The sequence below is a fragment of the Spermophilus citellus genome (genome assembly GCF_964194105.1).
Source record: "Spermophilus citellus genome assembly, chromosome: 17".
NCBI classification, from domain to species: domain Eukaryota; kingdom Metazoa; phylum Chordata; class Mammalia; order Rodentia; family Sciuridae; genus Spermophilus; species Spermophilus citellus.
The window spans coordinates 48,734,120-48,749,015 of NC_138199.1; the positions used below are offsets into that span (position 1 = coordinate 48,734,120).

At 52.7% G+C, this 14,896-nt stretch overlaps 1 protein-coding gene across 1 annotated transcript in view; it reads right to left on the bottom strand.

Moving 5' to 3' along the window:
- Positions 1-14,896, bottom strand: part of ABCC3 (ATP binding cassette subfamily C member 3) — a 45,241-nt gene that overhangs the window by 20,671 nt on the left and 9,674 nt on the right. Inside the window, exons 2-13 of the mRNA XM_081271246.1 lie at positions 9,021-9,197; positions 8,569-8,694; positions 8,229-8,366; positions 7,089-7,214; positions 6,819-6,880; positions 5,915-6,046; positions 4,711-4,902; positions 2,940-3,117; positions 2,694-2,855; positions 2,119-2,211; positions 579-782; positions 312-458 (exon numbers count right to left, since the gene is read on the bottom strand). Of these exons, the coding sequence (XP_081127372.1) occupies positions 312-458; positions 579-782; positions 2,119-2,211; positions 2,694-2,855; positions 2,940-3,117; positions 4,711-4,902; positions 5,915-6,046; positions 6,819-6,880; positions 7,089-7,214; positions 8,229-8,366; positions 8,569-8,694; positions 9,021-9,197 (1,737 nt within the window). The remainder of the gene's footprint in view (positions 1-311; positions 459-578; positions 783-2,118; positions 2,212-2,693; positions 2,856-2,939; positions 3,118-4,710; positions 4,903-5,914; positions 6,047-6,818; positions 6,881-7,088; positions 7,215-8,228; positions 8,367-8,568; positions 8,695-9,020; positions 9,198-14,896) is intronic.

Genomic DNA, 14,896 nt, shown 5'->3' on the forward strand with positions numbered 1-14,896 from the left:
TGAAGGCCTTCTCCCTGGTGCTGAGCCCTTCCCACGACCAGGTAGGTCTTCCCTGGTTCCTACTGACCAAAGAAAAGGTCCAGGTTGGCAAGAGGAGGATGTCTCCAGAACTCAGGTTTCCAGAGACTGCACCTGATCTCGTGTGACTCCAAATGACCCTATTAACTCATGTACCCTCGACAACTCTTTGTAAGGACAAATGGTCCTCCCCTGACTACAGGAACTTTCCTTGATTATTCCCTAAGGGACCCTTCCCTGATCTCAACCACCTGCCCTAAGTCCAGGGAAACCCCCAGCCCTCCTGGGGTTACCTGGGTGAGGCCACTGATTAACTGGGACAGCATGTTGAGGGGTGACCTTAAGACATTGAACAAGGACACGGACACGAAGGCCTTCTCGGCGTCCAGCACGTTGTTCTTGTCCACGCACACAAACACCCCGAGGGTGAGCAGGCTTACCTGGGCGGTGCAGGAGTGGGTGTCAAGGTGGAGTCTGCTGGGTCCCCGTCACCCCGGGGAACCCTGAGACCCAGGCTGGCTCAGCAGGAGGCAGGAGCTCAGCCCCCGTGAGATCCTCACCAGGAAAGGGGTGCAGATCCAGGTGAAGGTGGATATGGCTTGGAGGTAGGTTCCCTTGCGCAGCAGCCGGAGCTCGCCCTGCCTGATGCCTCGCACCAGCTCCAGGAAGGTGGGCTCCCAGGCATACAGCTTCAGCACCTTGATGCCACCCAGGATCTCGTTCATCAGCTTGATCCGAGAGTCCTTGAACTTCATTTGCTGCACCTGTGCAGAGGAGAGAACGGCAGCGGCTCATTCATTCCTCTTCCCAGACCTCCTTCCCAGACCTCCTTCCCAGACTTCCTTCCCAGACTTCCTTCCCAGACCTCCTTCCCACGGGGCTCACACCTTCTTATATCCTTATCCATCGCCACTGCCTTGCCTTCTGCCACCTCCTGCCCAGCCCCCCTCTCCTCCCAGATCCTGCCACCATCACTGGTTCCCAGGCAGCTCTGCTCCCTGCCCTGCATTTCTAGAGCATGTTGCTTCCCCCCCCCCCCGTAACCATGGGGACACATATGGGGACACGTATGTAAATGTGTGGATGGTTATGGGGAAAGGCCAAGAGCTTCCTAAGGATAAGGATTGCCTATATCTATCTTTTAGGCCTTAACCCAAAGGATGCCAAGTTGAAACACCAAATTAACTTTTCCATTCAATCCCTGTTTATTGAATGCCTATTATGTGCCTGACCTTGTGCTAGATTGGAGGATATCTGGTTGAACAATTCAGACAAGGTCCCGGCCATCATACAGCTGGGAGTCTGATGGCGGAGGCATACAGCAAGAATTACTGGAATAAATGCTTCACTATAGATCATCATGTGTGGGCTGGGGATATAGCTCAGTTGGGAGAGTGCTTGCCTAGCAGCCATAAGGCCCTGGGTTCAATCCCCAGCATCAACAAAACAAACGAACAAACAAAAAAACCCATCATGTATGATCTGAAGGGAAATAAAAGGATGCAATGAGGGAAAACAGGGGTGGGGGTACTAACTTAGACAGTAATCAGGAGGAAGTGGCCTCTATCCTGAGAGCTAAAGGAGAGGGAAGGAATTCGAGAGGCGGGGAGGGGTACAGAATGTTCCAGGAAGAGGGAAGAGCATGTGAAGGCCCGGAGGTGCACAGAGCTTGGGGCTTTGGAGAAGAGAGAGAAGACCCGCCTGGGTGAAGCTTGCCCATACTACAGGGCTGAGGGCTTACAAGGTAGTGGGGAGGGTGCTGGGTGATCTTAGGACTTATCATTTATTCTAGGTGCAGTGGGAAGCTACCAAGGACATCAATAAATCTTTCCAAAGGGATTAAATGGCTATCTACGCTTGGCACGACATACTGGGACAAGTTCTTATTAGAACAGCTCTGCCTGACTCTGGCCCACCCTTTTCTCTCCAGGTGAAATGAGAATATTCCCCAAATGTCTCAGGGTGGTGCAGGTGGGGGGAGCTAGGACAATTATCCTGCTTGACTCTAGGGGAGTGAAGGAGGCTGGGCTTGTGATCACCCTCCCCCAGTATCTGGCCAGGTGCTCCAGGTAGGAACAGTATAAACTCAACAGCACCCACCTGGTAGGACCTCATCTTCACGGCCACCATTCCATTGATTGGAATCAGCAAGACCATGAGAGCCACTCCAGCCAGGGCAGAGGGACCCAGGATCTGAGGAGGAACAGGTGGGTCGATGAGATCGACGGACAGAGAGCAAAAGTCTCAGACAGAATCCAACAGACAGAAACCTGCTGATCTGAAACACGAAGGGCAGGAAGCAAAAAGACTTCAGTCAGTCAGACAGACAGACAGGCAGACAGACAGAATGAGCATGACATTGGCAGAAGCAGTCAGCCATCAGACAATGACGATAGACAGGCAAAGAGCAGAAGGCTGTCCATACACACAAGAAGGCTAATATGGACAGATAGACAGACGATGGCTGCCAGAGCCACACCCCCAGCCTCTTCTTTTGGGGGAAAGGATCACAGCCCAGGCTGAAGAGGTCGAGCTACAGACATGAGCAGCCCCAAAGTCCCCCTATTACCTAGGGAAGCTCTCGTGCACATGACACGGCTGTACCACTGACACAGACTTGTCCCATCTGCAGCAAGGTCAGAGGAAGGGGGTAAAGGTCAGGGTGCAAGAATCACCTGCCAGAGGAAGTAGATGGTCAGGATGATATTCAGGGGTGTCGACCAGATCATGTTGATGTAGGGGGCGATATCCATGAAGCGCTGGGCGTCGACTGACATTAGGTTGACCATTTCTCCTACAGTGGACTGACGTTTGACTGAATTGGTGATGACCAGAGCCTGCAGGTGGACAGCAAGGAATGTAGTAGGGCTGGGAGCTTCTCCCAAGCTGCTGGCCTCTCCCTGCACCCTGATCGGGCTCACCTTCCTGTAGATGACACCTATGATGGCCGTACGGACCCTCAAGGCGTACACGAAGATGCAGTGATAGTACTGGTGTAAGATCAGCGTCTGCACCGTGGAGGTCACGAACATCAGCACAGCCAGCAGGAAGCCCCACCAGGCCGGGGCCGAGGGGTTTGAAATGAACTGGATCAGGATGCTGCCAGGGGAGGGGAGAGGCATGAGGGTGGGTCTGCTCCCATAGGCCTCCACGCCCCCTGCCTGAGAAACCTCTTGGATAGGGACTGCCAGCTCTGGGACCAGGGGATGGTCATCCCCGCAGCGTGAAGACCATGACAGCCATCCTTGCTTCCTTTGGCCTTTGTCTCCTTCCCTGTCCCACACAGACCTGGCCATGCAGCCCTATGTCACTCCCCTTCCGCCTAGCCACCCTGCCCTACATCGCCCACACTATTGGCAGCACCTCCCAGAGGCCCTTCCCTGGTTTCACATCTCTGAGGTGAGCCCTAGCTCTCTCTGGGCTTCCCTGCCACGCCCTCCTTTACCCTTTCCTCCAGGTCTAGAGTTCCTGAGTCATGCTTTGTGGCTTGGGCTTCTATTACACCCACTCCTTCCTCTAATCGTGATTAACCTTCTGAGATAGCAAGTGTCCCCAGCTATCCCAGGCTGACCTCCTTGCCCCTCCCATTTTTTTTTCTTCAGACACCTGGTATACCTCTGCCTGCTGTATTCTTATTGAGCTGTGGTTGTTTTCTCCCATAAGATCTCAAGACCATATCTTATTATCTCTGCATTCCTAGTGTCCTCCACCATTCTAGCACCCTGGGGACTCAATTGGTTTTTGCTGAATGAATGAGGCACACATGGAGGGGCAAAGGGCGGGGGGCGGGGCCTCAACTGGGAGGAAGCTCTCCACCCCGCCTGGCATTTGAGAGCTCCTTCTAGTTCAAGCCTCTCATGTGACTAATGTAAGTAGTAGAAAGAATATCTTAGCTAGAATTCAGAGCCCAGGACTGAGGTCTGATTCATTTTACCAGCTGCGTGCCCTTGGCCAAGTTATTTCACCTCTGTGAGTGTCTTCTTTGGGTCAGGAGGATCACGAGAGTTCAAAGCCAGCCTCAGCAAAAGGGAGGTGCTAAGCAACTTAGAGAGACCCTGTCTCTAAATAAGATACAAAATAGGACTGGGGATGTGGCTCAGTGGTCAAGTGCCCCTGAGTTCAATCCCTGGCATTCCCCCGCTGCCACACACACACACATACAAATACAGAGCAGGGTGTGATGGTGCACACCTATAATCCCAAGCAAGTCAGGAGAGAGGTTGAGGCAGGAGGATTGCAAGTTTGAGGTCAGCCTCAACAAGTTAGTGAGACCCTGTCTCAAATTTAAACAACAACAACAACAACAACAACAAAAATAATTAAAGGGCTTGGGTTATGGCTCCATGATGAAGAACCTCTGGGTTCAATCTCCAGTACCAACAGTAAAGAAACAAAGTAACTAGCACTTCCCTAAAGGATTCTTGGAGAGGCTTAAAGAGAGAAAGCTTATGAACGAATCCATCATGGTGGATATAGAATAGACCCAGCAAATCTAAGTGGAGTGAGAGTGGAGAAACGAGCGTCAATGCAGCGTCACTTGCCAAAGTTCACACAGGAGATATGGACTCCTCAGTTCCTGGCTGGAGAGCTGAATTGCCCTATATAGTGTCCCTTCCCCTGGCCCAGCCCTTGGGCCCAGCCAGCCAGCCCTTCCCCCACAGAAGGGCCACAGCAAGAGGGGTGTGGTGAGACCTGAGTAGCTGCGGGTTGACATAGGACAGCAGGTCCTCGATCAACTTGAAGCCCATGCTTATGAGGAAGCCAGACTTAAAGGTGGCCAGCAGGGCCCACAGGAAGGAGGGCTCCGAGGACCTAGGTCGGTGTCCCAGAAGTACCTCGTCCTCACCGGAGACTTTCTTCTCCAATGCTGCTGCAGCCTTGGGTCTGTCAGGGGAGGAAGGAGCAGTGGGTAGGAATGAGTCCCTAGGCCCCAAGGGAGTGAGGGAGAGGGAGTTCTCAGGACTAGGAGGGGGACAGATGGCGGAATTCCCCAGGGGACCATCCCCAGGTGCTAGGGGGTTTCTGCAGGGGTGGCCAGACTGCTACTTGAGGATTATAAGCCCAGCTCTTCCCACTCTCTGGCCCTCACTTGCCTCCCCCAGGGAGGATGCTGAGATGAAGGGGACTTAAAGGCTGGTCAGCTAAACAGGGACGGGTTAGAGGTGGCATGGAGGAACAAGGAGAGTGTGGGGCATAGTCCTTCTCAAAGGCTCCATGCCCTGGGAGCCAAGATCCTGCTAACCAAGCCCAAGTCCTTGGTTCCTCTGACAGCTAGTAGCCATCAGGGGTTCTGGGCTGAATGAGCACTGAACTTCCAGGCCCCAGGTGGTGGGCAAGAGGAAGAGGGCTCAGAAGTGGGTGAGAAAGGAGGACTCTAAGCTCTCTTTGCAGAGCAGTTGGACAGAGAAAGGTCTGTGGCCTTGATGGAAGGCTGCAAAGTCCCCTCAGCTGGAGCTTCATCTCTTCCAGGCTTTGCCTCCAGTCAAGAGGAGGCAGGATTGGGTGGGGGGGCTTCCCCTTCTGAAGGAAGTCCCTGAAATCTACCCTTTAATCAGGCAGGGTAGAGGGGTTGTAAGAGCAGGACCTCTGGGCCAGACAGCTGGGTGGGGGACCTCAGCTCTGCTACCATCCACTGGAGGGGCTTGGGCACAACATTCAACCTCTGTGCCTCAGTTGTCCTCTTCTGTATCATGAGGACAACAGAATCTACATTGTAGGACTGCACCTGACCTGAGGCTGCGATCCCCTGGGCTGCTCTTCTCCCCACCTGGTGTGAGATTACTCCAGGTCGACTGGCATCCCGGCAGGGGACCTGGCGACCTGGGAGGAGGGTGGGGCATGGGAGCATGGGGGGGGGACATAGGAACACAGAGGGCACAAGGACAAGGGGTCTCACCCCGCTGCTCGCTTTTGCTGCTTCTTCCATTCCTCGAGTAGCCGCTGCACCACCATATGGGAGCAGTCCTCCTCATTCAGGGACCAGAGGTCCTGAGCCACCAGGGGACGCCGGTAGCCGAGGATGATCAGCCTGGGCAGGGAGGTGGGGGCACATAGGCAGCCTCACACAGGGTCAGGACTTAGCTGCCGGGAGCTGGGGGCAATTGTCTCCAGGGCCCCGGGATCTCCAGAACAGGGGGGCTTCCTCCAGTGCTTTGACCAGGGGAGGCGTCTCTTTTATTCCCACAGTGAGGTTGTGGGTCGCTGCCTCCTCCCTCCCCAGTTCCCGTCTCTGCCCCTCTCCTTCCCCTCCCCAAGTGCCCCATCTGTCACCTGCCCCCCCCGCCCCCCCTCCAGCCCTGGTGATGACACCCACACAGGCTGCAGCTGGATGACAACAAGGTGTGGGGTAGACTCAGTCCAGCCTCAGGTGCTTCCTCGGTGCGTGTGGCTGATGAATTGTCACCCAGGTCACAGACACAATTGTCCCACTCAAGCTGCTCAGAGGGGCAGCCAAGGAGATGACAGGCTGCAAGCTTATCCCAATGGAACAGCTCAGAACTAATTACAATCTCCTTTCAGCCCCCTGGGCTCATCATCCCTGCGGCCTGCCAGATGCAGGGCTGGCCTGGAGCCTGGGAGCCAAGCTGGGACGGACCTGGCTTCCCCACTCAGCACCCAGCCCAAACAGACCTGCAGCCTGTTCTCATCTGCGATATGCCCACTGGGGTGCGGGTATCGGGGAGGGGGCCAGCCCAACTGCGCAGGTCCCTGGACTTCTCTGGTCTGCTTCCTTTCCCCCCCCCTCTCACCTCCCCTCACTCCCCTCCCTCTGGCCCAGGCTGGAGAAAGAGCCAACTCACTTTGTGAACCACTTGAAAGACAGGCGGGAGAGGAAGCCAGCACGGGCCTCGGGGCAGGGGTTCTAGAAGGCGGGAGAATAGGATAGGGGGAGTCAGGAGTGCCTGTGAGCCTTTAAAAGCACAGTAGGGGCAGGGATGGCCCTTGCTCCCTCCCACTCCCAGCCCCGTTGTGGAGATGGTATCTCCCCCTTGGGAAGGGGTAGGAAGGGCTGGGGGCTGCTGTAAGCGCAGGGCCCTGCAGGGCTCCCACATTCTCCCTGGTAAACTCACAGAGTTGTCATTCTTTGGGGAGAAAAATGGTGGCTTCTCACTGAAGCAGGACACAATGAAGGCGGAGAGCACCAGGGCAAAGTAGATGTAGAAGGTGGTGAAGCGGAAAGGGTCTGAGATCTTGCCCTGGAGGGGAGAGTGGGGCCAGGGTCAGAAGCTCCAGAGAGGCCTAGTGCCCTGAGTTCCTCTGGGTAGGAGGAAGCCCGAGGTCGGGGATGGGTGCTCCAGGTCCCCACTCAGGATTCCAAGAGGTATAAAAGGATGACAGGGACTGTGGCCTGGTGAGGACCTGCCCTGGTCCAGGCATCCTGCTTATCTAACTAGTATGACAACCTATAGTCAGGAGCGCTTATGGCAGTGCTGGGGATTGAACCCAGGGGTGGGCTACCACTGAGCCACACCCCCAGCCCTTTTTTTATTCTGAGAAAGAGTCTTGTTCAGTTGCCCAGGCGGCCTCAAACTTGTGATTCTCTTCAGACTCCCAAGTGGCTGGGATTATAGGCGTGTGCCACTATGCCCAGCTCAGGAAAATTTAGGATGCCCTTTCTGCCATGAGGCCACAAACAGTTCAGCAACTTACCCAAGATCACACTGGGGGTCAGCGGACCGTTCAGAGCCTGTGCTCCTAGCTACTCTACTTGTCTGCCTCCCTCTGAGAGGAAGAAATGAGGGGCACTAAACTGACCCCAATGTTCCATTCCCCACCCCCACTACCATAGATCAAGAGAGAGGCCAGGAACTGAATTAGGACGAGGAAGGAGAACAAATGATCGGGACTTCTGGATAGGCTAGAACTCTTTATGTACATGTGTTCATGACCCAGACGATGACTGATACCCACACTGAACATTGCACTTGGCAATGGGGGCTATGGAATGGCCCCCTGAGCTCCCAAGAGCATCCATCAGTGGCACATCTTTGACCCATTTCCCTGCATTATACCATCTTCCCGTCTCCTGCCTGCTTCCAGGCAGAGATGCAGCAAGCAGAGGGCGACATGGAAAGTGTTGAAAGGAGGAGGTCATGGGAGAGGGAGGGGTAGCAGAGAGGGGCCTGGAACTCAGCAGTGACCTTGAACCCTGAGCACCCCCCCCCACCTAGGGCTAGACCTGGCAGGATCGCCCCCTCCCTGCCCCTTACCTCTGCTATGGCTGAAAGGATCTTGGAGCGGAAGGGAATGATGGCACAGACTACACACAGGAACCAGAAGACGATGAGGACTCCCGAGGACTGCACCCCCCGCAGCCGCTCGTACTGGATCAGCAGGGTAGCCAGCAACTATGCAGGGAGGGTGGGGAGGCTTGGCCAGAGCACACACATCTGGACCATTCCTCCCCACTCCACGTGGCTGGATGTTTCTGGAGTCATCCCTACGCTGAGTCTCCGGTGTCCAACCCTCTCCTCAGGGCCCACGGGTCCCCCATCAAAATCCACAACCTGCTGGAGACCTCCCCACCCCGTTCCTGGGACCCACACTGACCATGGTGATCCCCACCACCAGGGGGCTAATGAAGAAGACAGGTGCAGGGGCCAAGCCGTGGATCAGGCCATGGAAGGAGTAGAAGAGGTCTGCCCAGGAGATGCACCACAGCAGGATGGCCAGGGCCTGTGAACAGGGCAGAAGACTCCTTAGAGACAGGGACTGTCCCTGCTGGGAAGGGGTCTAGTTTCTGAAGCCTTTAGGAGCCTGGGCCTGGCCCTGGCCCTGAGGGCTGGGAGGGGCCCTGGCCCAGAAGCTTCTTGGGGATAGTATGGGAAGCTCTGTTGTTGGTGAACTTGCTAGAACTTCCCCAAGCAGGGAATGTCCCAGTTGGCTGCAGGAAGGGCAGGTGAGGCTGGGAACCTGCTCCAGCCGTGGAGGGGGTGGGGTTATTAGAAGCAGACTCCCCTCAGGTCCCAGTCCCACCAGGAGGACAGCCCTGAGCCCCTGACCGTCTTGAGCCTGGACAGGTGCGAGAGGACGATATAGCCACGTCGGTGGTACTTCAGGTAGAGCAGGTAGCAGGGTAGGGCAGCCCACAGGTAGATGCAGGGTACCCAGGCCAGCAGGGAGTTCTGGAAACAGGGTGTGAGGTCTGGATTGTCTGTGTACACTGACAGGTTGGTGTCCTGGAGACAGAGAGAACAATTCAGTGCTGTGGCAGCCTCCTGAGGAACTGGCTCTCCCTCAGGGAGGTGGCTGGACTGGGGGACACTCCATCCATCCAGGGTGGGGATGGACCAGAGGATAGGTGAGGATAAGAGCCTGAGCAAGCATCTGAGCAGGTGCTGCCCACAGGTTGAGCCCTCCAGGGAGGATGTGGTTGCCCCCATTTCTTCATTTCTCTCTGTAATTAAGGTAAAATTTAAGTGCAATAAACTACACCCATTTAAAGTGCACAACTTGAATGTGCCTTTCCTGCGGTGGCACACACCTGTATAATTCCAGTGAATTGGAAGGCTAAGGCAGGAGGATCTCAAATTCAAGTCCAGCCTCAGCAACTTAGTGAGGCCCTGTCTCAAAAAATAAAAGGGGGCCGGGATCGGTGGTGCATGCCTGTAATCTCAGTGGCTCTGGAGGTTGAGACAGGAGCATCGTGAGTTCAAAGCCAGCCTTAGCAAAGGTGAGGTGCTAAGCAACTCAGTGAGATCCTGTCTCTAAAAAAAATACAAAATAGGGCTGAGGATGTGGCTCAGTGGTCAAGTACCCCTGAGTTCAATCCCTGGTACCCCTAAAATAAATAAATAAATAAATAATAAAAATAAAAGGACTGGGGGTATAGCTTAGTGGAAGAGTGTGCCCCTGGGTTCAATCCCCATATCCATCAATCAATCAACAATAAATGACTTCAATGAATTTGACATTTACATATGCCTGCAAAACACCGCCACAGTGTTTTGCATCATCTACAAGTTCGCCTGTGCCCCTTTGCTATTCACCTCTCCCAGGCTGATCTGCTGTCTGTCGTTCTAGATACCGACTCTTTTATCTTTTTTTGCGTGGTGGTGGGGATTGAGTACATGTTAGGCAAGCAGGTTTCTCCTGAGCCACATCCCTAGCCCAATTTTTAATTTTATCAAAATAACAAAGTAACATTTCCATAGTTTCAGAGCCCCCTCCCTCTTCAGGTGTCTTTGGGTAAGGGCTTTTTTTTTTTTTTTTTTTTTTTTTTTTTTTTTTTTTTAAAGAGAGAGTGAGAGAGGAGAGAGAAAGAGAGAGAGAGAGAGAATTTTTTTAATATTTTTTTTTTAGTTCTCGGCGGACACAACATCTTTGTTGGTATGTGGTGCTGAGGATTGAACCCGGGCCGCACACATGCCAGGCGAGCGCGCTACTGCTTGAGCCACACCTCCAGCCCCAAGTAAGGGCTTTTCTGAGCCTTAGTTGCCTTTATGATGGGGGTGCCCCTTCCCCCCCAGCCCTAACTATCTTACTGTGTTGGCATGAGATTCATAGGAAGAAGAGGAGGTGGGGAAATCTTTGCAAGTTACAAAGCTAGGGTGACCCACCATCCCTGGCTGGGCTGGGCTGTCCTGAATGTCCACATTATGGGAAACTGCTCCATCTTGGACAGAGCAGTATGATAGGTCCCCTCCCGGTCACCCTCCTGGCACCTCTCTTGGTTCATAGCTACACCTAGACCCTATCTCAAAATAAAAAATAAAAAGACTGGGGATGTAGCTCAGTGGTAGAGTGCCCCTGGCTTCGACCCCCAGCATCAAAACCTAAAACAAAACGTCGAAATAACTACACCTAAGAATATTTTTGGAAAATGTTGGGGAAATAAATTCACTAATAGACACCTGCTTCATTGTGATTGTTTCCTCCAAGGCTGCTGATGTACTGATCTTCCCACCTCCACCTTCTTACAAAGCATTACATGTTCTTCACAGAAAACTCAGAAAATATGAACAAATAATAAGAAAAACCCACCCATAATCCCACATAATCCCATCCACCTGGAACCACCCGTTGCCTGAGGATATGATCACTTATCTTCTGTGCTGATTTAAATGACTATCATTTTAATTTTTACCCAAGTTCTACCTGCACGTAAATCTCTTTTTCCTTTTTTTCTGTTTCTCTGATGGTTTGGTTTCTGTCATTCAAATTGGAGGTTCCCCAATTTGCGGTGGTTCTTCACGCTTGACTGTCTCACTACTTCTGAATGAGTCACCAAAGAGCAGACAGGCACCTTGCAGGCTGTGCGGGGCTTAGTTTGCACAGTGATCAAGGAGAAACCTGGTCATTTAGAGAAGAGTCCCTCCCCAACTGAAGGTCTTTTATTCTGGGGTCAATTTGGGTACAAGGCTAGGGGCTTCATCCTGCAGTGTGTAGATCTGCACTGAACACCTACCTCCAGGACTTCTAGGAGGTGTCTGGGGCTGGTCTGGCCTGGGGTGGGGAAGCAGCGTGGGTGTCCAACTTATCCTTACACATTCTCCCCACCAGCCCCTGCTTTCCACCCTACTCCCCACCTGCTCCCGCTTCGGCAGCCCTCTAAATCCTGAGCTTTTCCTGACCTGTATAGATATTGGTTTCCACTGTCTCCCTTTCCCAAGGTGTTGTTCTCTCGACTTACAGGATTGAATCTTTTATTGCTTACTGTTATTCAAGTGGAAAATCAGGAAGGCCTGGGGATAAAGTCCCATGTTCAGTCCACCCTCTAGAACCAGAAGTCCCTTCAACTGCAAATTAAATAGGCCCCCCTCAGCCTTCAAGCAGGATTCCCCCTGCAACAGGGTGGGCAAGCATTTCTTACCCTGTCTCTTCTTCCTCCCAGCGGGCCCTGTGCACACCAGCCCCAGTCCCCAGGTTCCTCCCTCGGCCTGGGCTCTCTCCCATCACCGCTCACAGATTGCACCGAGTCCCATATCCACAGCAACAGCCCCGATGCCCTCCTGAGTCTTGGCCCCTCTCAGATGGCTTCCCATCTGTCCCCAGCCCCTGGTGTTTAACACCTCTCACAGCTCGCTCATTCACTCCCGCCAGGACCGGCCCCTCCCCTGGCCTTGCCTGACTCTGCCAAGGACACCATCATTCTCCCAGCCATCCAGAGGCCCATGGGACACTAGGCCCTGTGGATTCTTGGTGAAAGAATAACAGCTGGATGGGCAGGTGTTTGAGTCCTGGCTTCTTCTCCTCTTTTGAGAGGTATGACCTTGGGTGCCGTGGCGCAGGCTGGTAGGTAATCCCAGCAAAGCCGGAGAAGGAGGCAGGAGGATGGGGAGTTGGAGGCGCACCTGGGCAACTTAGCAAGAGACCCTGTCTCAAAATAAAAAAAAAAGGCTGGGGGTGTATCTCAGTGTACAGTACCCCTGGGGTCAATCCATAATACCAAAAAAAAAAAAAAAGTAAGCTGTGGACAAGGTGCTTAAATCCTCCCCTCTTTGCACCTTGGTTTCTTTTCTTTTTTTTTTTTTTTGAGTGAGAGAGAGAGAAAGAGAGAGAGAATTTTTAATATTTATTTTTTAGTTCTCGGTGGACACAACATCTTTGTTGGTATGTGGTGCTGAGGCTTGAACCCGGGCCGCACGCATGCCAGGCGAGCGCGCTACCGCTTGAGCCACATCCCCAGCCCAGCACCTTGGTTTCTTTATGGATAACCTGGGGAAATTATACCTCCCACCTGGCCCCTCACCAAAATACCAGCCCTGGTGCTCATCTCTTCATGAGCAGTTACCATGGGGTCTCTTCCCTTCCAACTACCCGAGGACCTGACCCTGGTCTTCTCCTTCATCCCTGGTCCTGGTCCTGTGTCGCTGGCTCCCCTCTTGGTGTGAGAGTGCCCTGGGGTTTAGTCCTTTTCTCTTCTCCTCCTCCTCTATCTGCACACATCCCCTCGGTGCTCTCTCTCATCTGTTCTGGATGATCTGAATTTGAAGGGTTCAGCACCTCTCATACCTCTTTTTTTTCTTGCAGTACTGAGGATTGAACACAGGGGGCGCTTTACTGCTGAGCTACATCTCCCAGGCTCGTCCCAATGTACCATTGATATTCTAGTGACTTCCATGTCTATCTCTCCAGTTTACTACTCCTCAAATCCACTGGTCAACTGGACACCTCCACTCTACACATCTTATAATAGCCTACAGGGACCTGCACAGTGTCCTTTCCCCCTGACCCATGGCTTCTCCCATTGCCTCTACTGCTTCATTCTAGCCATTGACCTTGTTATTCCTGAACACACACAAGGCTAATTCCTGCCTCAGGGCCTTTGCATAGTAGGGTCTCTATGAGTATGGAACACTCTTCCCATACATGCTTCATTATTTCTTCTTCAACAAGGCCTCTCTGACCACCCTGTTTAATGCTGCCACCAGTAGCCTATGCAAGTTTTCCCAATGCCTTGCCTTCTCTGTTCTTTCTTTCTCAATAGCACCACCACCTAACATGCAATATAATTTACTCATTTATTATATTTTCTTTCATCTCCTCCTACAACATGTAATATCCTTGAAGGAAAAAACCCTATTTCATTTATTGATGTATCCTAATTACTTAGGCACCCTAGAAGGGTGTCTCGCATATAGTAGGTGCTCAGAAAAGTTGCTTAAGTAAGTTAAATTAAATATTTATTGAAGAAATGAATTAATTAACAAAAGGATGATACTGTACCTTCCCTCTAAACCTTCTGCGGCTTCCTACTGTCTAGAAGACAAAGTCTACACATCTTCCCACAGTGTTTACAACTGGCTTGAAATGGTCTATGTGGACTTTCTTTTTTCCTTGTAGTACTGGAGATTGAACACAGGGGGCGCTTTACCACTGAGCTACATCTCCACAGCTCTTTATTTTGAAACAGACAGCCTTGCTAAATTATCCAGACTGGCCAGGAACTTGAAATCCTCCTGTTTCAGCCTCACAACTCACTAAGATTACAGGCATGTGCCACTGTGCCCGGCCAAACCTACCCCCTTTTGTTTTTAAATTTCGAGGTAGGGTCTCACTAAGTGTTCGAGGATGGCCTCAACCTTCCATCCTCTATCTGCCTCAGCCTGCCGGGTAGCTGGATCATAGGCATGTGCCATTGCACCAGGCTATGAACTGCTGAACTCTGTGGGCTGAGTTCTCCATCTTAATAAACTATCCCGGGGAAGGGAACTGGCCTGCATAGACTGCTTCCCTTTCTGCAGACTGCCTTCCTTTCTTAATCCCATCCGGGTAGCCCTCTACCCCCACTGCCCCGGCCACTGCTGCAGAATGACCCTTTCTGAAGCACGGCTCTGTGCCCCTTGCCACGTGCCTGCAAACCTGCAGTGGCTCAGGCTGCTCGTGGAGCCAAATCCCAGCACCCACCCTGAGGCCCCTTAGGTTTCTCCTCCCTCCTTCCTTCCCACTAATCCCTTCTCTGCAGCCAACCCCAGGCCCTGTGTGTGCATCTTATATCCCAGAGGTCTACAAGTACTTGGTATTTCTTCAAACTCTGAGAATCAAGCACACACGCATTCTTGCCGAGCCTTCAATGGTGGTCAGAGAACTGGGTCTACCACGAGACCTAGTCAAGACCTCTAGGAGGAAGGGAAAGCAGACAGAGCTAATCTGGCCTTAGCCAATTACCCCCTTGGGTACTAGGAATTGCCCTCAGTGGTGCTTAACCACTGAGCCACATCCCCAGCCCTTTTTGTTTTTTATTTAGAGACAGGGTCTTGCTGAGTTGCTCAGGGCCTTGCTAAGTTGCTGAGGCTGGCTTTGAACTTGTGATCCTCCTGCCTGAGCCTCCCAAGCCACTGGGATTACAGGCATGCGCCACTACACAGAAAAGTACACACATCTGAAGTGTACATGTCCACAAATCTTCACCCATAGGACTTCAACTGTGTAACTA